This window comes from Grammomys surdaster, unplaced genomic scaffold, assembly GCF_004785775.1.
Source record: "Grammomys surdaster isolate TR1022 unplaced genomic scaffold, NIH_TR_1.0 279, whole genome shotgun sequence".
Lineage (NCBI taxonomy): Eukaryota > Metazoa > Chordata > Mammalia > Rodentia > Muridae > Grammomys > Grammomys surdaster.
The window spans coordinates 10,369,438-10,391,799 of record NW_021604720.1 but is presented as its reverse complement, the minus strand read 5'-3'; the positions used below and the strand labels follow the sequence as shown (position 1 = coordinate 10,391,799).

The 22,362-nt window shown below is 44.2% G+C and overlaps 1 protein-coding gene across 5 annotated transcripts in view; it reads right to left on the bottom strand.

The window, feature by feature from the left end:
- Tdp1 (tyrosyl-DNA phosphodiesterase 1) overlaps positions 1–22,362 on the bottom strand; it is a 70,960-nt gene that overhangs the window by 29,854 nt on the left and 18,744 nt on the right. For all 5 annotated transcript variants that reach the window (XR_003712628.1, XM_028777313.1, XM_028777312.1 and 2 more), the window contains 7 exons: positions 19,297–19,389; positions 15,197–15,364; positions 14,687–14,765; positions 13,274–13,459; positions 12,725–12,773; positions 10,869–10,935; positions 9,422–9,529 (listed from right to left, as the gene is read on the bottom strand). Coding sequence is in view for 4 of the 5 variants with exons in the window: in XM_028777313.1 (XP_028633146.1) it covers positions 9,422–9,529; positions 10,869–10,935; positions 12,725–12,773; positions 13,274–13,459; positions 14,687–14,765; positions 15,197–15,364; positions 19,297–19,389 (750 nt within the window). In the remaining variant the exon portion in view is untranslated. The remainder of the gene's footprint in view (positions 1–9,421; positions 9,530–10,868; positions 10,936–12,724; positions 12,774–13,273; positions 13,460–14,686; positions 14,766–15,196; positions 15,365–19,296; positions 19,390–22,362) is intronic.

Here is a 22,362-nt window from a genome sequence, read left to right as displayed (position 1 = left end):
CAGTGGGTGTGTTTGCTATGGCAGTGAGGGGCATCCATGGGGGCACTGATGGACAGCAGGGAGGAGGGTTAGAGGAGATAGAGATCACCCTCACAGGGAAACACTGTATGCAGCTTTAGGAGAGGATTTGATGAGCAGTAGGATTTGGTCAAATGTGCCCCAAATGTCCATGAGCTAAAGATCTGGGAGGTGGCCTTGTATGAGGCTTTAGGTCATTGGATGTAGGCCCTTGAGGGAGATTCTGAGGCTCTAGTCTCTCCTCTTCCTCCCCACTCCTCTTTGCTTCCTGGATATGAAGGAAGTGGTTTTGCTGCTCCGGGTACCCACTATCCTGATGTGCTATTTCACTGCAGGCCCAATGACTACACTACAGTCTGACTTGCTTTGCAAAGGCCATAAGCTACAGCCATGGGTGGAAAACCGTTTGAGGTGGGCGTGGTCCTGGAGATTCAACCTAGAGCCTCACATATATAAGGCACTGAACTATATTCTCACACTTATTTTCATTTTTTTAATTTTGAGATAGGGTTTCAGTAAGTTGCCCAGATTGGCCTTGAACCTGTAATCTTCCTGCTTTAGCCTCTTGAGTAGTTGGGATTACAGACTTTTGTCTGATTGGGCCAGAAATTAAAACCAAGCTAGGTGGGAAGCCAAGGCACCCTTGGTATCAATCAGGCCTGGAGGGAGATCAGTGAGGTCTTGCCCAGTAGCAACAGGAACAGTAGGGAGGAGGGAAACTGGGTAGCTGCTGCTTCACCAAGCAAGGAGTCTAGGAGCTCTTCCCAGTGCTTCACCCCAGCAGTGTCGTTCCCAAAGCAGAGGTCAGTGGGATGACACTGACTAGACTCCAAGCTCCTGGGTGCAAGGGTCACACCTGTCTTATTTATTATCCACAACTAAAGCTTAGGCACAAAATATCTATGCTGGATGATCTGGGCCTGAATTTCAGGCCTTCGCAGCGTTCACACTGGGTCATTTGACATGCACTATTTAAGTTCTCTACGTTTCTTCCCTGATCTATACTGGTTTTCTCTGGAAGCCAGTCCTTGGTGGGGGCCGACACAGGCATCCCATCTCAAGCCAGCGGTATACCTCATGACTACTGAGTGTCAGCATACAAAAACCTCCAGACCCTAGGGGATAGTCTCAAACATTTTCTCACCAGGGATAATGTTTCTGGAGGCTGGCTCACATGGGCATAAACAAAGAAATGCCGTCTTTGCTCTGCTTGTACCAGAATGCAAGAAAGCAAAGGTGGTCAGTGGCCTTGAATCATCTCTGAAGTACAAAGGGAATCATTGGAAGTCTGTAGGGCTGATAACATTATTTGTAACAAAGTATCCTGGTTATCTTGGAGCACCAGGCAACCGAGTCTACCACATAACATCTACAAGTATTCTTTTGTGTGATCCAATTTGATTTCCTCCAAAAACCACAGACAAAGGAAGGGACAAAAGCCGGGTGCTTCACACTCTAAGGAGCAGACAGCAGGGAGGAGGAGAACAGAACAGCACTGCAGCCGAGGAGAAGAATGCCTTTTATGAGTCTCCGAAAAGCCAACAGCGATTTTGTAGTCAAGCACTTCTCTCGTTTTCTCTGAGTGGCAGCACCAACATTTCTGCTCCATCTCTATCAAACAGTGCCTGTCAGTTGCTAGGCAACCATAACAGTGCTCCAGCCAGTGTTAGTAACCACCTTATTTCTTGCCTCCCACAATGCATAGCTTCCATAATTGTTCTCATCAGGTTTGCCAACTACACTAAGGCCCAATCTTATCTTAGTCAAGGTTTCTTCCTAAAGCTCAGCTTCTTGCTTACTTGATGCTGCAGTAAAAATGTGGTGACTGTATTTGTCGTCATGTACTGGTAATTTCTGTTAACAACAGGATGCTCATCAAACAAGGGATGATTTCATGGTAGGATCAAAACAGATGGAAAGAAAATCTTATTAAGACCATACAGCACTTGCCATGAAAGCAAACAGCCAGACAAAAGAGAAAATAGCCAACCTAGCATCAAACTAGCTATAAACTAAACTGCCAGCTTTTAAATTTCTGAAGCTCAGATATCTGGTGGAAAGTACTTGTCTTCTGTTTATTTGTTTGTTTGATATAGGATTTCTCTGTGTAGCTCTGTCTGCCCTGGCGCTAGTTCTGTAGATCAGGCTGGACCTGAACTTAGAGATCTTCTTGCTTCTGCCTCCTGAGTGGGATTAAAGGCGGGAAGAAAGTACTTGTCTTAAAGTTGGGTAATTCTTATCAATTATCAAATTAGCCTCAAACTGAGGTGTTTTTTTTAAATGTCATCTAAAGACAAGTCTTTAAAAAATGATGTGTGTGTTTGTGTATATGTGTGAGTGTGTGTTGCAATCACACTTCTGTGCATGTTACGCATATGCAGAAATCTGTGGAAGCCAGAAGACAGTGTTGGATCCCATGGGACTGGAGTTGTTAGCAATTGTGAGTAACTTGAGTCAGGTCTGGTCTTCTGCAAGAGCAGTAAGCACTCTTTACCACTGAGCTAGCTCTCTAGTCTCCACAGACAAGTCTTTAAGTCACACACTGTATGTTAACCTGTTATATATGCAAACCAGATAAAGACTTTAGATCTGATTTCATGAATCTAAAGAGGACTAACAAACTAATATTAAATACATTATATAGCTTAATGGGCAACATCCTCATAGATGGTCTATCACCACCCTTGGAACATTCCATTACATCAGATAAAATGCCCATATTATAAATGAGTTTTCCCAAAATGTAAATGGCAAGACCAGTAAATGGCAATCCAAGTTGGGACTCTGATCTTTGCATCTTGTCTTATATTATTTCTTCAAATATACGGTCAGATAATATCACATTCTGAAGGTGCTAGGCTTGAACAGGGTATTGAACTTGAAGCACCCGGGCAGCCAGTGGTAATGGTTTCAGACTGGAGAGAACAGTGGCTAGGGGGCAGGCATAGGAATAGTGGGCAATCTGCCTATATCTTTTATTGTGTACCTACATTAACAACGTGAAGAAGGAAATAGTCATTAAACGGTTCTTATTCAAGCCCAGTGATACATCACACAAAGGCATTTCAGTACACATGGACAGCATGTATGATGGTGATCCATGATAATATACTAGAGCCCCCATCCCTATTGTCTAGTTACTACAGCCATGGTAGAGTGGATGGTGACGCTGTGGTAGATGAACCCAATACATTGCCACCGTATAAAGTTTCTACTACACACAGTGACAGAGTGTAGACAATAAATGACAATAGAACCACGTTACTGGGGTACGCACTTTAGACAATAACTGACAATAGAACCACGTTACTGGGGTACGCACTTTACCCTTGCAGTATGCTGCTCATTAAATAAATAAAACAGAGACCTAAAGGGACATGCTGTATAAACCATACATCTGTGTTTATCATGATTGCCTCAGCAGCCCACAATGAACACACATGAATGCACATGGCGGTGCCTCCCTTTAACCCTAGCTACTCATGAGTCTGACACAGAGGGCTGATAACTTACATGACTTAGTGAGACCCTATCTCAAACTACAGACACGTTTAAAAGAGGGGACTGGAGAGATGGCTTAGCAGCAAAGGGCGCTAACTGCTCTTCCAGAGAACCCAGGTTGGACCTTACACCCACATGGTGGCTCACAGTTCCAGGAAATCCAAATGCCCTCATGTGGCCTCCAAAGGTACTGCATGCATGTGGTACACACACTGACATTTAGGCAAATACCCATACACATAAATTAATATTTTTTTAAAGGTGTGTGTGTGGGGGGAGAGGAATGTGTAACTTGAGTCTAAACCTCTTTGTTTTGTAGGAAAAAGCCTCAAGGCCTCACTTACAGCTGGTTGGGAAATAAGAGATCAAAAGACATGGACAGTAAATACCAGAGCAAAGCACACCTCAAAGGTGATGAATTTTTTTGTAGATGAGAAACTCAGATCTTTTAAGATCCTGATAATCTAAGACTATCATTTTTATCAATTCTTTACACATTATTGAATACTTTGAATCAATACCAATAGTGCTCTGTTGAGAAACACACTATTTTTATATAAGCTCAAGTTGAGTATATTAAAACCCTTATTCTAAAAAGTTCCATGGATAAAGTGTCTTAAAAAAAAAGTTTTAGTTTGAATTGTGTGTGGTGGGGTAAGTGGAAGAGAGGTTAAATACACATGAATGCAAGTGCCCAGAGAGTCCAGGAGAGGACATTTGACTCTCTGGAGTTGGAGTTGCAAGTGACTCTAAGCCACCCAACACGCGTGCTTGGGTCCTCTGCCAAGAGCAGTACACGCTGTTAACTACTGAGCCATCTTTTCTGCCCTGAATAAACCTTCTAAAAGCACATGTGGATTCCAGCCAATTCAAATAAAAAAATTCACTGATGCATAACTGTCTCCCAGGCTGGTCTTGTAAAGCCTCAGGAACTTTTGCCCTTAACATGGGGGAAAAAAAAAGAAAGAAAAAAGAAAAACAGGCTGGCCACAAGCTGCTCCCTGAGCTCCCTCCCTCCCAATCCTGCCTTGCTCTCCTGCTATCCACAAACATAGAACCTACCTCGCTTCCAGTTGTCAGTTAAAGGAATCAACAAGGCCTTCTCTGACCCTCCAATTTACGAAGCGGCACCTACCTAGGCCCATACCATCCTACGCACAGTGGAGTGGGTGATGGAACCACTGGCTGGCCGTCCATGTGCCTTGCTTAACTTCTCTGTGATTACTGACTGACTGTAAGGATGACATAGCACCTCAACTTTACAAGCAACTTAAGTCAATTTGCAAAAGCCTTTTCTTAATTCATGTAATGAGACAGCAAAACTCGATCTTACTGAGTAGCAGAAGCTGCCTCTTCCAAAACAGTTATCATGGGGGAACTGGTCCAGACACCCTCAGAGAAGTTAAAGGATTGCACATGTATCATGTGATCTTCCCGAACTTCATCTGGTCCTGAAGACTTCCAATAAATGTCACCTAAATTACCATTCCGTCTGATTTTCCTCTCTCACCCTCACCCCGGTTTGACTGTGTGAGTAAGTTTGTTTGCTTCTATGTAACTCCCACCACCAGAACCAGGTCAATGGCTGTTGATGACTATATCGCCAGCACCTAGCAGAGTGCTTGGCATTTACTAAGTGCTCAGTAAATCAACAGATGCGCTGGATAACTGGCTAAGAACAGTGTCCAGAATGAATGGATAACTCATCTTTTTTAATGTAGAAGGAAGGTTATTACAGTCAATGGCTCTTCAATCAGGGCAGATGGCCTGCTGGCGATGGAACATATGAAAAACCTCATCTCCTTTGTTTTTGTTTTGTTTTGCTTTTTTTTGTTTTGAGACTGGTCTTGACTTATAGCCCAGGCTGGCCTTGACCTCATGGTGATGCTCCTGCTTCAAGCCCTGGAGGACTGGAATTACATGTCTGTGTCACCATGCATGGCTATGAGAAATCCTCTTATTGTGTATGTCCTGGATGCTCTTCAGTATCAGCCTGCTCTGCTTGCTCCCAGAGAGAAAAGTCACTAAGCCTTATGGTATCAGTGATGAGCCCGAGAAAGAACCAAACCAAAGTAAACCAAATTAAAACCTCACCAAAAGTTACAGCAACCACCACAAAAAAAAAAAAAAAATCCCTCAAACCTCTGTGGACAACAATCCCTCTTGAAGGTCTCACAGTAAGTATGCAATTAGGCTTACTTTGATGTGTGCTTGGGATGGAGCCCAGGACCTCACAAACTCTATACAGGGCCTTTATCAGTGAGTTAGCCCTGCAGTCAAATCTGCTACCCTCCTGTAGCTGTCTCCTCATTTCCATAGTGCTGACAATGATGTCAGGCCATCTACCTATCAGCTATGTTTCTGGCTGAGGAGTCATCTCTGAGGCTTCTTCCCTAACCTACTCTGCATGGGGTCTAGGCACAGCTGTCACCACTACCACTTCAACTCTGCCTTCACTATTAACCCTGCTGAGAAATCTGCCCAGAGCATCTCCTGCACTCAGGCGCTGGGATAGGCTAAACAAGATGGATTTAGGCTTCACGTCGCAGCCTAGAGAGGAAGCACATAAGTAACCACAGAGAAGGGAAAGGCACGTTGGTGATGTAAACGTCCAGGAGACTGCAGAATCCAACTAGCTGAGGAAGCCATGTTTAAGTCAAGTGCTGGATGACTGCAAGTTCAGGAACTACATGGGGAGAAGAATCTACCTTGCAGAATAGTCAGAAAAGCACTATAGGATCAAATAATTCATCTGGCATGATCTGCTTAGTCTCTTTCATTTAACTGTAAATACCACAGGAACAAGAAGCTCAACTTAGCTTTCCTCTATTCCCACAGCATCATCCAGGCGATGCAGAGTAGCTGGTGAAGCCACCTCAGTAGACAGCTTTACTTCTTGTCTAGGAGAGGTCCATGCCACCTCACAAAACGCTGAGATGACGGAAAGGGACAGGTGAGGTCAGCTCTCTCTCCTGCCCCTTTCTTCAAATGCTTGCCAAGCAGAAACAACAGCTGTTTCTTCTGTGCTGGTTAGGACCTCCATGATCACCCAGAAGGAGCGCAGATCTGCTGATGGGTCTGAGGTTAGCCCAGTTCTTGCTATCGCTGAGTTTACAGACTAAGGTGGTACCATAAAGGGTGAATACCACAGTCTTACAGCAGCTGCTGTTATACATGCTTACAACGAACAAGCACTGTTACTTATAACTATGGCTGCTAAGACTCCAGCTTCCTTAAGGAAGTGTCATTTCGTCAGCTCCTGGTGGCAAGTGCTTGTATAACTCATCTCCCCACGACACTGCCAGCACTTTTGTACCTTGCCTTTGTGTTTCAGGAGATGTGTTTGCTGGGGTTCAGTGACTCACGAGTTCTAAGAGGCCGAGCTGCAGTCTAGGCTGGCTGTGCTGACCTCTGCACTGGTGTGTGTCTCATCGTTTCAACGTGGTTCCTTGAAGGAGATTTGGAAGTATGCTGCACATGGTGAGTCTTCCCAGACCTCTGGTAGCTTGCTTTTACCAGCTCTTCCCTATAAAGAGCACAGGCTCTGCAGACTGCCCAACTCAGCTGCCCACGTCCGCTCTCTCCTAAGCAGCCACTCTGCACTCAGCAGCCTGACCTAGCTTTCAGTGCACTCATTAGATGATGTCACGGCACTTCAGGGCCTCCTGTTATCTGGCCCAGCTCTGCATAGCAGTACAGGGACAGCTCAACATTCCACACTTCCTTCAGCTTGAGAACCTTTTGGAGCTGTTCCCTTTGACCAGTATGTTCTTCCCTTGTTGGGCTGGTGGATTCTCCTCCATCAGCCTCCTAAGGCCACTTTCTCTGACCCCCTCAGACATGCTCCAAATATATATCTCATCTGCTACAGGCCTGATCTGACCCACCCTTCCTTCCTTTCTTCCTTCCTTCCTTTCCCTCCTCCTTTTTTTAATATACTACTGGCCCTGCTTAAGCTATTATACCTCAAATAAAGACTCACACTAGAGGAGGTACTTTGTTTCTTGCCTTCTATAAAATACAGACAGTGCCTGAAATGGAGAGAACATTCAGCATCTGATGATCATGAGGTCTTGATGGACACTTCACTCTCTCAACAAGCAGGTAGTGAAAATATGGGAAAAAAAATACACTATTTAGTGCTCTTATTTAACATGGACCATTTTCTATACAATTATTAATCACAGAGACTCACATAGATCCTACATATAGGGTTACTAGACTTCCTGAATGAAGAAACGGTATAGTCTGTGTCTACACCTACTGGAATACATGCTGAGCATGTTGGCACGCACCTTTAATCTCAGCATTCAGGAGATGGAGGTAGGTGGATCTCTGTGAGTTTGAGGCCAATCTGGTATTACAGCCAGGTCCAGGCCTTCCAGAGATACACAGTGAGACCTTATCCCATATATATGTGTGCACAACACACACACACACACACACAAGCACGCACACACAAACATAGGCACCAATATGTGTCTGGTATGTGGCTCAGGCCTGTAATTCCAGCACTGGGGAAGAAGAATCAGAAGGACTACCATGAGTTTAAGGCCAACCTGAGTTATATCATGAGAACTTGTTTCAACAAAATAAATATCTACATAAAAGAAAAGAAAGACATTGAGTATTGTAAAATTTTAAAGACGATGACTTGGGCTCTACACAAGCTTAGAGTTGGTTATTGAAGGTGGCTTAATGATCAGACATTCATTAATGAAAAAAAAAAATGTATCTGAGCATTTTGCCTGCACGTATGTCTGTTCACTATGTACAACCACTTCTATCACGTACAACCACCTCCAACACCACATAGAGGACCGGCTCCATTCCAGGTACCCAATAGGTCACCTCATTTAGCAATCACAGGAACCCTCAAAGTGGCCATTACCTCTTCCTTTTTTATAACTAAGACACAAACATAGATAACATAAATTCCCCAAGATTATATAGCTGCTAAATGACAGAAACACAGCCCAAATGTTTATTTTTAGAACTCGAAGTCTGCTTTTCCATGATGCTCTGAGGCTTCAGGTCTTTAGAATGCCCTCTGGCACTGTGTTTATCAACCATCTCTTTGGGTCATCACCTGACCCAGGCACAAATGTTAGCCACAAAAACTGATACAGTTCTTTCTATTCTTCAGTCATTCTTAAAGCACTAATTCTGCTCTGTGATTGTTTAATTAGTTGTGATTGACACCAATTAGGTTACAGAATCACAAAGAGATGCCCAGTGGCTGTGTTCTGACTAGGAGTGAGGTATTAACGTCTCACAGCTCTACTTTCCAAAGGGCAAAGCAATTTATCTTTAAAAAAAAAAGAGAGAGAAAGAGAGTGAGAGAGAAAAAAATGTCAGTGGGTAAGGAGTTCCACTTAGGGGTAGAATAAAATATTCTAAAATTAGATTGTGACAACAGATGTACAACTTTGTTAACATGTTTAAACTTAAACTGTAGATTTTAAGGCACATTTAAGATTTATAATGTGAATTATATCATAATAAAGATGTTTTAAAAAGGGAACATAAGAGATTTGATTGCTCAAGTTTTAATTATCTAAAAGAGAAGCTAACAAAAGAAAAAAAGTATCAATTTTAACATTTTATGTTTCTTCTGTATTTACCCTAAATGTCAGTTTGTGTAATCACTGTTATTACGATTACAGCATATAAAAAGAAATAAATCCAACATTTATTCAAATCGTATAGATATCTAGAGGGACAAAATAAAATCAGGCAATGATCACACATTCAGTAAGACATTAGTTACAGGTCTCTTTCAGGCTCAGTGACAGAAGCAGGCTGAAAACTGATGGCACTTCACAGGACACTTTTTAAGACTCCACTCCATTTCAGAGCAGAAGTCACAAGGCCTCCCATGAAACATATAAAGCCCTTTTACCTTGTGACAAGGAACCAAGCCAGTTTATTGAAGTCTGGTGAGGGCCTCATGTACGTCTTAATATGTGGCATGGCATTGCTTCGGCCGGATGTCTCTGCTGACCACTTGCTAGTGACAGGAGAGACATAAAACACAAATTAGGAAATAATTCAAGACAGGCAACATTCTTATACTAGGCATGAAAGGCAGCACCCAATCTAAAAAGACAGCAGGAGCTCAGACTCTGACAGTGGTGGCTGACGAAACTCTGTTCAGGCAACAGAAGAACACAGAATCATTCTGAAAAGTGAGGACGCCAAACAAGGAAACTTAGCCGTAGCCACAAAAGCATCAGACCCTGTGGACGTAGGTAGGGCCTTTTGTCCTTTCACACACAGTGCACAAACATGTATGCACACGTGTACTACACTGATTTCCTTGTGCTGTCTGCATGTGTGTACACAGGTCTTTGGCTGGGCTGTGAGCTCTTGGAAACAGGAAGCTAAAATACCCTAGGGCACACTACCAAGCAGAGTTCCCACAGAAGCTTCTCCAATGATTCCAAGTGAGTAGAGCCCAGCCTGTCACAGGTGAGGGCTAAGGAGGCAAGAAGGTAACACAGCAATGCTCTCGTTTTGGCTTTAAATACTGATTTGACTTTTCCCTCACTTTAGGACTAAGTTTCCAAGGCGTAGTGGCCTCTGTTGCGAGGCAGTGCTTCTGGCTCGGAAGAGGATAATCCTTCAACTAACAGGCAGTTTGCCAGCACAGAATCAGGATTAAGAGGGCCACCATTGTCTTCATCTGAGTGACCCTAGGAACCTGAACTGAAAGGAGCCAACATAAAAGTGCGCTGTCAGGATAGACCACGACAGGGATGCACAGGCCAACAGGAGTCTCAGAAGAAGGCTACAGAAAGACTCCTACTCTCATTTCTGGCTGCTCAGCTGAAAAGCCTCTATGGGAGTAAGACTCAGGGGTGAGTCTAGAACATTCGGATGACCAAGTGCTGGAGCTGGAAGATGGGAAGGGCGAGCCTTTCCTTCCCCGCCTACCCTCGCCTACTGAGTTCTGCTGGTATAACAAGCGCCATCTTCATCCTGGAGACAGAGGCCTGGGCTCTACCCGCACCAAGTGTGGGCCCCTACATACCATGGTCAGGATGGCTACACTTCATGCTCAGCAAACTCAACTACACGCTGCTTATGTAAACTATAAACTACCCAACATGATCTTTTATTTATCTTTTTTTTTTTTTTTTTGCCTGCCAACAGAGATAAATTTTACTCTGGTATTAAAAACCTATTCCAAAATTTTTTCAAGACCTTGTTTTAAATTATTTCCATCCCTAACATATGCAGATGAAAGAATATAGCTGTATTATGTAAGGTCCTTTTTTTAAAGAGCAGATTGACACAACAGTCTCATCTCAGGGAAGCAAGAGCAGCCCTGAGGCCCCGTCACTTACTGGAAGTAGGAGTGCAGCCACCTCTGCTTTTCAGCCGTCTGGATACTATAGGGAAGAGAGCCCCCAGCTTTTAAAAGAGGGAAAACAAACAGAAAGAATGAAATGTAATTAATGAATATATAATGAACAATATCATGAAATATAATTAAGAAGAAACTCCCTATTAATAGTAAGGAGGTGAATGAAGAACAACGGCTTCTATTATTTCATCTTAAGAAACAGCTCATTGAAGAAACCAACCATGCTTGCATTAGGCATATGGCTATCTCTCCCTGTGTCTGTGGTTCTGTCGTGGCACTGAGGATTGAGTCTAGGGGCTCACACAGGCGAGGAAGGACCCCACCGCTGAGCTATACCCCAGCACTTTCTTACTTTCTACTTACTTACTTGTCCAAGCTGGCCTGGATCTCACTCTGTAGGCCAGGGTGGCCTTGTATTTGTTATCCTCCTGCCTTAGCCTCCAGAGTAGCTGGGATCAAGGGCCTACACTACCAGAACTCAAATTGGGTATATTTTCTTTATGGGCTTCTTTCTTCTGGACAGTTTACTATTGGAAAAGAAAAGGTCTTACTTAACTGTGCAGAGGGGATAATAGCATCTGGGCCTGTCTTAAACCCAGAGGCAGGTATGAAGAACGTCACTAGGTTTTTGTCCCAGGCAAGACATCTGGGGGAGCAATGAGTGACAAATTCAGTCCTGCCTACTTTGCCTTTACACGCTGCCATTTTCAAACAGGTGGCAGAGGAGGTTCTTCAGAACTGAAGATAAGAAACACTTCTGCCTTTTTTTCTTTTTGTAAGAAAAATCCACTGTAGATTCATCAGCGACTTTCCAAACACATCTTGGAACTTCCCCATAGTAAACTATGTGCAGAGAGGGCTTTAAACAACTCCCAACATCCAATAAAGTATGTCCTGTCTCCTACTGCAAACAGCTAAAAACACATTCTATTTTAGAACCACTTATAAAATTGCTGCATTGAGAATGCCACATTGTCTCTCATTAAAAGTGCACTTTGAATAGCTCTAGCCTATTAGAAGTACAGGAAGAAAAGACTACCTATGTCCCAGAGTCAAAGTGAAATAATTTTATTTTGCCATTAAAAAACACTGAACAGCCACTATACTTTGAACTTCATTAAGATTATTTTGGCAAGGTCACATCTAATTTCATAAGCAATAAATGGGAAAAATTAGTCATAATTCAGTGCATTCTGCTGCCAGCCGGCAGGGAATGCCAATCAGACTGGGTTTCTTCCAGAGGCATACTCTCTGGGGCTTTTGTTGATAACCTGATGGCATTATGGAGGGTGCCTCTGTTTAAAAGTTCAGTGCTCAGCAGTAGAAAAAGAGAAATGAAGTATAAAGTTGAGAGATTTTTAGAAAAGAAGTCTTAAGATTGACACATCAACTGAGCTACACAAAAGGTAATAGTAATCACCAGCTCCAGGCCTTACATGTATCTGTGTTGGGAGGTAAATCTGGAAGGACTATGTAGAACATCAGACACAGGCAGAGGATGTGAGCCTAGCCGTCAAGGCAGCAGTGGGTGCCAGAGGAGCTCACTTTAGTTGGAGATCTTGTTGTGACACCCAACATGCTAGTAAACCTTACTAGTAAAACTTCGGCAAATCACCGCACACGATTACCGAGTAAGTGTGAAACTGGGTGTCTGCACGGCTCTTCTTTGGAGCATCGCGTGGCTCAACAATATTGGTTTCATTAGCTTCATCTGAATAATAGAAAACCATTCTACATTTCTAACCAATTCCAGTGAAAACAAAAGAAAAAACAAAACATGCTCCAAAGCATTTTGGGAATACACAGAGAAGCTGCAACCGAGTCCCCAGCAGTTACCAGGGTATCCTTCTAAGCTGGTCCGCACATTCTCCACAGAGGGATAGATCTAAAAATAAGCAAGACAAGACAAAAACTTGGCATGAGTCATGGTGAAAGAAAGGAATGTTGACTAGTTTTTAAGAAAATGGAAAATTTAATGAAAGATATTAAACCAAAAAACTTAGAAATTATATCTTAAAAGAAAATCCCCATCTTACTGAAAAAATAACTAAACTGGTAACTAGGCTCCTGGAAGACTATAAATAACTGATGAGAAATTACACTTTAATTTACGTGTTTTCCCTCTGATATGCCAAATTAATATCAAATTAAATGTAAAATCAATCATTAATTTACAGGTCTCTACATAATTAACAGAGCTTAAAGCTCTGCTGCAGTGGGATGCCTGGTATTCCTTGACAACTTGAAAGAAAGAATGGAAAAGCACAGCAAGTCTGTGGCTATTCGAGGCTCCTGAACAAACCTCGCCCTCATTCCCCCGCACCCCTCCCCCGCCCACTATGGTCTATGACAAGGGAGACTGTTCCTTAGAGCAAGAGGGCTCACCAGATGGAGAGGGACTGCACTTTTGCCCGGAGTTCGGCCATCCTCTCTCAGGGCCAGCAAGCTCTCCTTAAACTCGGAGCACAGCCACTTGGATTCATCAGGCCCCAGGGAGCCGATGCTTGAAAACTGACCAACGACGGGCCAGCTCTCGCCATTGGGTGTGGATGGGGCATGCGCCTGCAGAAGCTGCTCCAGAAGAAAAGCAAATGCAAGAGTCACAGTGTTAACAATAAAAACTGAAATGCCCTACTGCCTACAACACGGATTGCGCCTTCGGGACGCCTACTTAAAAGGAAACTCTGAAAGTACCAGCCGTCCATATCATGTCTGCAGAGACTTTTTTTTTTCTTCTTTGAAAAATATTTTTTAAATACTAAAAGTATGTATTTTTTTTAACCCACTGTGTGGACAGGAAAAGTCTCTTTTTAAAAGTCTTTGATTTGCATTAAAAACAAAAACAGAATAAGTCATTTTAAAAGCCCTATCTGAGCAGAAATGGATGAGTCCCCCCCAGAAAGCACAATCGTCTAATGGACAGTAAGTAAACCAACACGAGGAAACCACTGTGCACTCTGTCTCATTCCTTCCGAAAGAAGCACAGAGCTCTCAGCTTGGCACTGCACTCCAGGGCTGGGGTGTAACCTCACAGTGCGGGGCACTAGCCTAGCATGCACAAGGGCCTGAGGAAGCAAGTGGGAGCACAGACAAAGTCCTCGGCCTCCAGTGTGCCTGTCTGACACGAAAGGGATGTTATATACAGATATGATCCCCTAAAGCACCGCGCTTAGGCAAACTGAGGCACACCAGTGCAAGTACCTGGAAATGGTATTCATTTATGCACTGTCTAGAGGCAGCAGACAGCAAGAGGAACATGGGTGGCTCCTGCCCCAGTGGAACGCAGTCTAACTGAGGCTTCGTTTATTTTAGTATGCATTGCCTTCCTTACCACAGCTTAGGCATTAATATTTACACACATACACGTGCACACACACATGCACACATTTCTGTTTCCCTGAGCTGTATCGTGCTGTAGGAAACAACTAAACTGACCATTCTCAGACCCAGTCTGCTGTGGGCTCAGTCCTGAGAAATGCCAACATCTGACAAAAGCCCTGTTACATGGTTTGAAACCTGCAGATGCTGCTGAGCCTGCAGAGTTTGTGGTGACGCAAATGCACTCTATCACCTAGGCTGGACACCATTAGTCCACAAGTTCCCCAGCTTACAGAACACTACTTAGCATTCACTACTAGATGCAGTGCTGTCATTCTACAGACGACAAGAGGCAGGCTGAAGAACCACAAGACTTGTGTATCACAGGTTGAGATTTGAATCTGAGGATGGGGATCCATCACAAAAGGAAGAATATACATTAAATTATTTTCAATGTTAAAACAGCAAAAGTTTTATTACCTTTCTAAGCCTAAAATGTCCCCAATTATTTTTGTGACTTCCTTGAAAGCGTCCAGGGGTTGAACCAATAAGGTAAACACTAAATAAAGTAAGATACAGTAAATGACATGCAAGTTGTGGTTTGATACCCCAAACCCACAATACCTATAAAACTAACATAAGAGGTCATGGAGCAAATTCACCTTAGGGCCAGGCTTCCTTCACAGTAACTGTTACTCTGAAGTTCATGTTTAGCTAACCAGTTAAAAGCAGAACACCTGCATTAGGGTTCCAGGCAAAGAACCCAGCAACTCTACAATCACCCCAGTGGGAGGCTTAAGGCTCACTACCACCTTGGATGCCGATGAACCATGAGACACAGTGTGAACAAATTTGTTCTCACCCTCTCACCCTCTTATGCAGCACAGTCAAATACCACCCACCCCTTCCCAAGGCCTCTGCCTTCCAGGTTTGCATGGCTTGCAAGCCAGGAGCCCCTTTTTGGCCCCCACACTGGAAGGGGACACGCACTTGGTTTCAGAGAGATCGTGCTTTTGGATGGTGTCTATCCACTCCTGCAGCGGGGGCGCATTGTATGCCATCAAATAACTGGTGAGGTCAGCTTTGAAATGTGTGCTTGACTCTCCAGATGTGTGGCTTCCCTGGTCAATTCGTGGGTACAAAGGACTCAACCATATTCTGGAATGGAAAAAAAAAAGTTAACACTCAGGAGCTCTCATTGTAATAATACCTCTGTACTGAGAATGCCTTCACCCAAAGCAAGAGGTGAACTCTTGCCACTGTCTTTAAGTGATTTCTGGCAGGAGGAAACAGATCTGATCACACTGACCCAACACCTCCCATCACAGAATTATTTCTGAATGCTATCTCATTATGTAAAACCATGTCTTTATCAGTGTAGCTCTTTAGCCAAATTAAGAATCAAAAGCTATCTATACCAAGAAACATATATATGCAAGTTTATTTTAAATAAGAAAACTCTTTTTTTTTTCTATAGTGAACATTCTGTAGTGGTTTGAGATATTTTCATATCCTATACTTTCTGGTGCCTAGAATATTGTAACACATGTAACATTAGCCTCAAAAGGCTAAGCTGTAACATTGATAAAATATTACATCTCATCAATTTCTTTCCCAAAAGAAACAATGTATTTGTCCTAACTTCAACAACATGCCCACAAATGGGAAATAAGCATATCTAAATCCAAAAGATACAATACAGTATGACACAGGGAGACTAAAAAAACAGTGACTTTGAGCCTCTAGGACTAGAGGTTCTAGGGCATATCCAGATTAAGAGTTCAGCCTCAAAGGGCTGTCACCAGGAGTTGTAAGAGGCCATGGATGGCTGAGTCAGACCCCAGACTGTATTTGCTGTCTCTGTCTTTCCCTTCCATAGCTAATTCCCCTGCAGTTCGTCCCACCAAAACCAAACAGAATGGCCCCATTCTTTTACACACTGCTCTCCAAGGATGCTGATGGGCTACAGGCTACTAGGATGCTAGGCAGGCAGAATGAGAACTCTTGGCTGTATGTGTGAAGTCTGCCTTCGCAACAGAGTGAGATTTCATTCACCCCTGCTTATCTCAGGGGGAACTTAGTACAGGAGGGACAGGTCTGACTAAGATGGGCCACATCTGGACCACATCTGCGGCTAGCTGGCTTTGCCACTGTAGTTAGACTTCTCTGGGATTTTCTTTGCCTCTGGGTACAAAGTGACCAGCTAGGCTAGATGTGTAAGGCATCCTCCCACCGATCCCTCGAAGCCTCAGAGTAACAGGTACGTTCTAGACGAGGACCATGACAGCTACTAACTAGGATACTAAGATAGGAGGCATTTTTGAACACTTTGTGAAATGAATGAGAACACTACAGTGGGATAAATAATTTGGAATGCACATTTGTTTTATGTGTGTGTGCATCTGTATATAGGTACGTGCACCACATGTATACAGGTGCCCACAGAGGCCAGGACACTGGATCCCTTGGAACTGGAGTCACAGTCAGTAGTGAACTGCCTGATAGGAATCAACCTAGATCTTCCGCAAGAGCAGCAAGTGCTGATCCTACCCTCGAACCCAGCAGATGATCTGAAACCCATGACCTCACCAAGTGTTCAAGCCCCAGCTGAGAGGGACAGATGGAACACCTACACAGTAGGGCCAAGCACAGCTAAGACAGACCATCAGTAAAGGACTGTACAGAGAGTGTCTGTAAAGGTTTTTTTCTTTTATAAAGATTTTTTTTCTTATTTTATGTCTCTGAGCGTTTGCATGTGTGTGTGTGTGTGTACCATGTGTGTGCAGGTACCTACAAAGGTCAGGGAGGGTGCTGGATCCCCTGGAACTGGACAGAGAATCCACATGGTTGTGAGACATGAGGAAGCTGGGAACCAGATCTAGGTTTTCTGCAGAAAAGTGAGCAGCAGGTGTTCTGAGTGACTCAGCCATCTGGCCAATCCCATTCTGGGGCTTCAGGGGTTTGTTTTTCTAATCACAGTATGGAACTGCACAGTATCAGAATCAGGAGCAGACAAAGCAAAAGCAACAGGGCTTTGAAGTAAGGTGGCTGGAAGAGGCAAGATGGAGAGAAATTTCATATCTTACTTTGAGTTTGAACTATATAATCTAGGTAATATGCTTTTTAGATTTCTTTTTGAAAAAATGAATAAAAGTACCAGCCATACCCCTACTTTTCCTATCCTCTTTCATGGCAATCACTTGAGAAGCCTCAGGAAGCACTGTTGCCCGTAAGCTCAAGTTCACAACTCCAGAATGAGCTAGAGGCACTGGCAAGGTTCTGAGAGCCACCTAAGACGGGGGGGGGGGGTGGGTGGGGGGTGTCACCGTTATAAATCTGGTTTCACAATCCCTGTTTCCCTAAGAATACACTTATCTAATTTCCACACCCTTTTCTGACAAGGCTGAGTAGGAGTGTCCAGGCCCAGTCAGCAGCTCAGAAAGGCCTGGCTTAAGATCCCCCTGGGCAATGGGGCTGAATGGGCAAAGGACTCAGCAGATCAAGAAAGTCCTGTTAGCCAGCACTTGGAAGGCAAAGCAAAAAGATCACAAGTTCAAGACCAGCTTGGGCTACATAGCCACATAGTGATTTCCCAGCAGCATGAGTTACATACAAGATTCTGCCTAAAATTAAGAAAAAGAGGTGTGGGGGGGGGGCAGGGGCGAGGTGGGGTTAGTTGAGGGGATGTGATGTCAGCAAAGAGCAAGCCCTGTGGCCAAGGCTTTTTAGAGACAGGGCAGAGACCCCTTTGATCCCGCAGGAGTCAGACTAACACTACCGTGAGAGAAGCATAGTTTAAGAGAAATGTGGGAAACTTTGAGCCCACACTAAGGTCAAAGCAGGCCCAGAGGATGAGCTGGAAGGATCCTTATTTCAGCTCAACCCATGTGGTTGCTGAGGCTCAGTAGTTCATCAGAGTAAGACTAGTAAAGTAGCTCTGGCCCAGGCTAATGGGAGCAGGGAGACCAGCAGCAGAGCATACTGGGAACCTGAAATGAAGCTATACAAATGGCTGCATGCTCTAGGAGAGAGAGACGGTCATTAGCTAGTGCTCTCCCAGGAAGGCAGGGATGTACAGAAATGGCTTCAATGAAAGAAAAAGAAGTAAAGCTATTGACCAAGGAGGAGAGAGGTAGCTCAATTTGAGTTGGATACTTCCCTAAAAATTCCTCTAAAACACAAACCCTTCAGCTGGTGAAATGGCTCAGTGGGGCTGCGGAGATGACACAGTGGTTAAAGAACTTGTCCAAATGTGAGGACCTCCCTCTGGATCTTCAGAATCCATGTGACACCAGGCAAGGTGACTCATACCCGTAATCCAAGGGTCCCTATGGCAAGACGGGAAGTGGAGGCAGGGCAATCTCCAGAAACTTGTGCGCCAGTGAGCCAGCAGCGAACGAGACACCTTGTCTCAAACAAGGGTGATGCTGAGAACTAACACTCTAGGTTGGCATCTGATCTCCACATGTGCATAGTGGCGTACATGTGCCTACACGTACACACAAACATGCATACTGTGATTATACAAAGAGACCAAAACCTGCTTCTCTACCCTGCCCTCCCATCCCAGTAGACGGTCCTACTCCCATGAATATACAGGAGGCACTAAGTGAACGCAGGAGGCTTTAAAAATAAACAGAGCACATGAAGTTGAGAAGGGGCAGATGGGAGGAACTAGGGGGCAGATGTGATAAAAACAAACAAATCCCCAAAATAAAAACATTACATGCATGTGTGAAATTCCCAAACAACAAAAGAGATGTTAATAAATAAATTTTACAAAACACTTGCATGTAAATATTCCTGGGTACCAGTGATAGTTATGGACGATTCTGCACCAGGCTGGTAACACTGGCTACTTCAAGAGAGCGGGATGGAGGCCAGAGAGTGGTAGAGGTTTGTGGGGATGGAGGTGTGGCTCAGGTAGGACACTTGCTGTTCACTGCTAAAGAACCTGATTGTTTCTAGTACGCCCACAGGTATTAACTTGTGCAAGTAGAAAAAACAAAGAGAAAGAGGAAAGCGAATAACATTTGTTGTGGCCCCTTCCCAGCATAAAGGACTGCCACGCAGTGCACGGCCCTACGAACCCTTGGGTTTTCTGGTGCCAGTCTTCCCGGATGAGGTTGGAGGTGTGGATGACGACTCGGAGGCCTTCTTCATAGAGCAAGAGCATCATTTTCCTTCAAAGAAGGGAGGTGAAAAAAAATCACGAACAGAATTTTCCAAATAAACAGATTTTCTAGTGAGAATGCAAGAAACAGTTGGAGGAACGCTTAGCCTCTTTTATTACCCAAACTTTTAATGATGATGAACCCCTCTGCTACACACTGCCGTCCGAACATCCAAAGAGACACGTAAACAGCTATCTTTCAAAAAGGCTCAGAACATTGGGGGCATGAACTCACATCCCTTTACCGGTCCCTTAGGATACATGGCTATCATTTAGCTATGAAGGACCACAGGGACATCTTTGCCCCGTGTTTTGCAGGCAGGGTAGGAGTAGAATCTTCTGCTGTGTAACAGGCTAGCATGATTCAAACAACTGAAAAATATACAGCATATTTTTAAAGTATCAGTCCTGGAAACCTTTGCTTCAGCCAGTGGTTGTGTGCTCACATACTGAAGGAGTTAAATGTATTTCTTACTGTTGGTTACAGTTTGAAGACTGCGTGATGCCCTGTCCTGGTCAGACATGTATTTCACATGGCACCCTTGTCACAGCTATGTATCTGGGCTTGAAGTAAGTTCTCTCAGGTGAAACTGGGCTGAGCCTTCTCTTCCCACTGGGGCTTTCTGAGTCCCTAAGCATAGTTATTAAGGGACTTTACATCTTCTCTCCAGAACTACAGTGTCACTTCTCAAGTCTGTGACTCTTGTCTTCTGCTACTTACTACTCACCTGTGTAACTCAGGTGACACGTGTGACAACAATGAGTCACCCCATGAATTCAAGCGAGACAGGAGGAGGTATACAACAAAGAGGGGGAAAGGCCAAGCATGGTGGCTCATGCCTGTAATACCAGCAACTTGGGAGGCTGAGGCCAGGGATGGTGGTGTATGCCTGTAACACTAGCAACCTGGGAGGCTGAGGCAGAACTCTGTGCTAGAATGCTACGTTTCGGGCTACTGTTTGATTGTGGCCTGGTGTGACTAAGGTCCTGCCTCTTAAAAGAAAAGGAAAAAAAAATAAGGAAAAGACAGGATCAGAAAAGGGAATGAGATATTTAGTTCTTGCCAAAAGGAGAAGGAAATTCAAGCAGACAATAAATTAATGCAAGGATTGAGAAATGACAGCTGCTGAGCCCTCTTCTCTGTAGTTATGAAACTACAGCGCCTGAGATCTCGGTAAATTGACACACACAGTTGCCACATTAGCAGCTGACTATAATTAAGGGTAAGCCAGCTAGGGATTTATGATGAAAACTTTACAAATATTTCCATTAATCAAGGCATCAATTACGAGGAAACCATGTATCAATGTCAGTGAATCCTATCAAATAGAATTATGAATTAATTTAATGGGAGACATACTAATCTTTTCAAAGACAGCATTATGTGTGTTACAAAAGTCCCAGTTAAAAATATAGGAAGACAAGGAATGGAGCCACCCCTAAAAGAGGTAGGCTATAGCACTGTCCTTAAGTAGTAGGGATGGCAGTGGGCTATGTTCCAAAGGTAAAGGTGGCGAGTGCACATGGGCACCGCCATGCCAGGCACTATTTTTGGATGCTCTAATATGTATCAAGGCAATCCCAACAAGTAGACTCATCTTACAAGTGCAGAACCTGTGGCTGAGGAAAAGGATTATCTAGGTCACAAACGAGCGTGAACTCACACATGGCCACAAGCCAGGGCACTGTGTGTACTTCTGACATGGCTGGAGGTGGGATGGTTGACATTTTATGATACTGGAAAGTGAGTGAGAGACAGAAGACCAGCTGGAGACGTAGCTGAGAGGCATGCCCCTGCAGGCTCTGGCTGGATCCTGCTTAGATGAGGACATTGTCCATTCAGCTGCTTCCTTCCTCCCTATGAATCTTAGAACCATCAGAGGTAACTGTGCCCAACTCTGGGGAAAACCAAAGAGCTTTCCCACTCTAAAGTATCATGCAACACACCGTGCCTGGGGGCTGTGCTGTGCACCCTAGAGATGCTGGCCAGATCACATCTGTGGACGGGGTGACATCGTGACTATTTCTATGTGCCCTGCACATGGTACCCACCCAATCGCCTGGTCAGTTGATGCTTGCTTAGCTGTGTCATCCCAGAATCTGCCTCACAGTCACTGTTGTCACTCCAGGCTGGGAGGACAGTTGTTATGGCATCACCAGGATCTGAGGCTTTGTCCTTCTCTATCTCGCATGCTTTGTGCTCTCACCCAAAGGTGAAAAGCTACAAGGACAAGAATGACCGACTTGAGATTCAGTAACATGCCAGGGATTGGCTGAATAATTTTTGGTCAGGGGAGATCTCATGTAGACTGCCCTTGAACTCCTGCTTCTCCTAGCTCAGCCTCCTAATTTTTAAAAATAATAAACAACCATAATCTCCAGACATGATCTCAATCCTTTACAAGATACTGACATTTCTGCAAAATGTAAGCCATGGATACTCTCTGGCTGGGAAGGGTTCTACTCCAATAATGTCTCTGAATTGAGAACTATTAGATTTAACCTACAAACCGTGCCGTGCGTGAGCTGATCTAAGGAGCAAGGGTTGAACGGGGTAAAGGAAGTCACGAATCAACTGTAGCGATGAGCAAACAAGAACAAATTAAAAACTAAGGTTAAAAATGAGTTCTATTCCTATGTTCATCCCCAAGGAACGTAAACTCATTTACTCTAGGTCTCTGTTTTCCGGTGTATGATATTAAAAGAACCAAATAATTCTGACATGATTAAACCCAGAAGCGCTGCCCCTTGGCTCCTTCCTGCTCCGCTCACAGTGACGTGTCACCACGACAGCTTCTGAGAAGGCCTTCTGAGCCTTCAAGTCCTTCCCAGGGGTGACAGCATGACCAACAAGCTCTCCACTGCTTGCTAGCCCAGAAGGACATTGGGACTTTTCCCTTGTGAAGCCCGTTACAAGGTGCCGACCACATGTTCAGCATAGGAATCCGGAACCAGTGGCCTAACAAATCATGCCAGGGCCCCA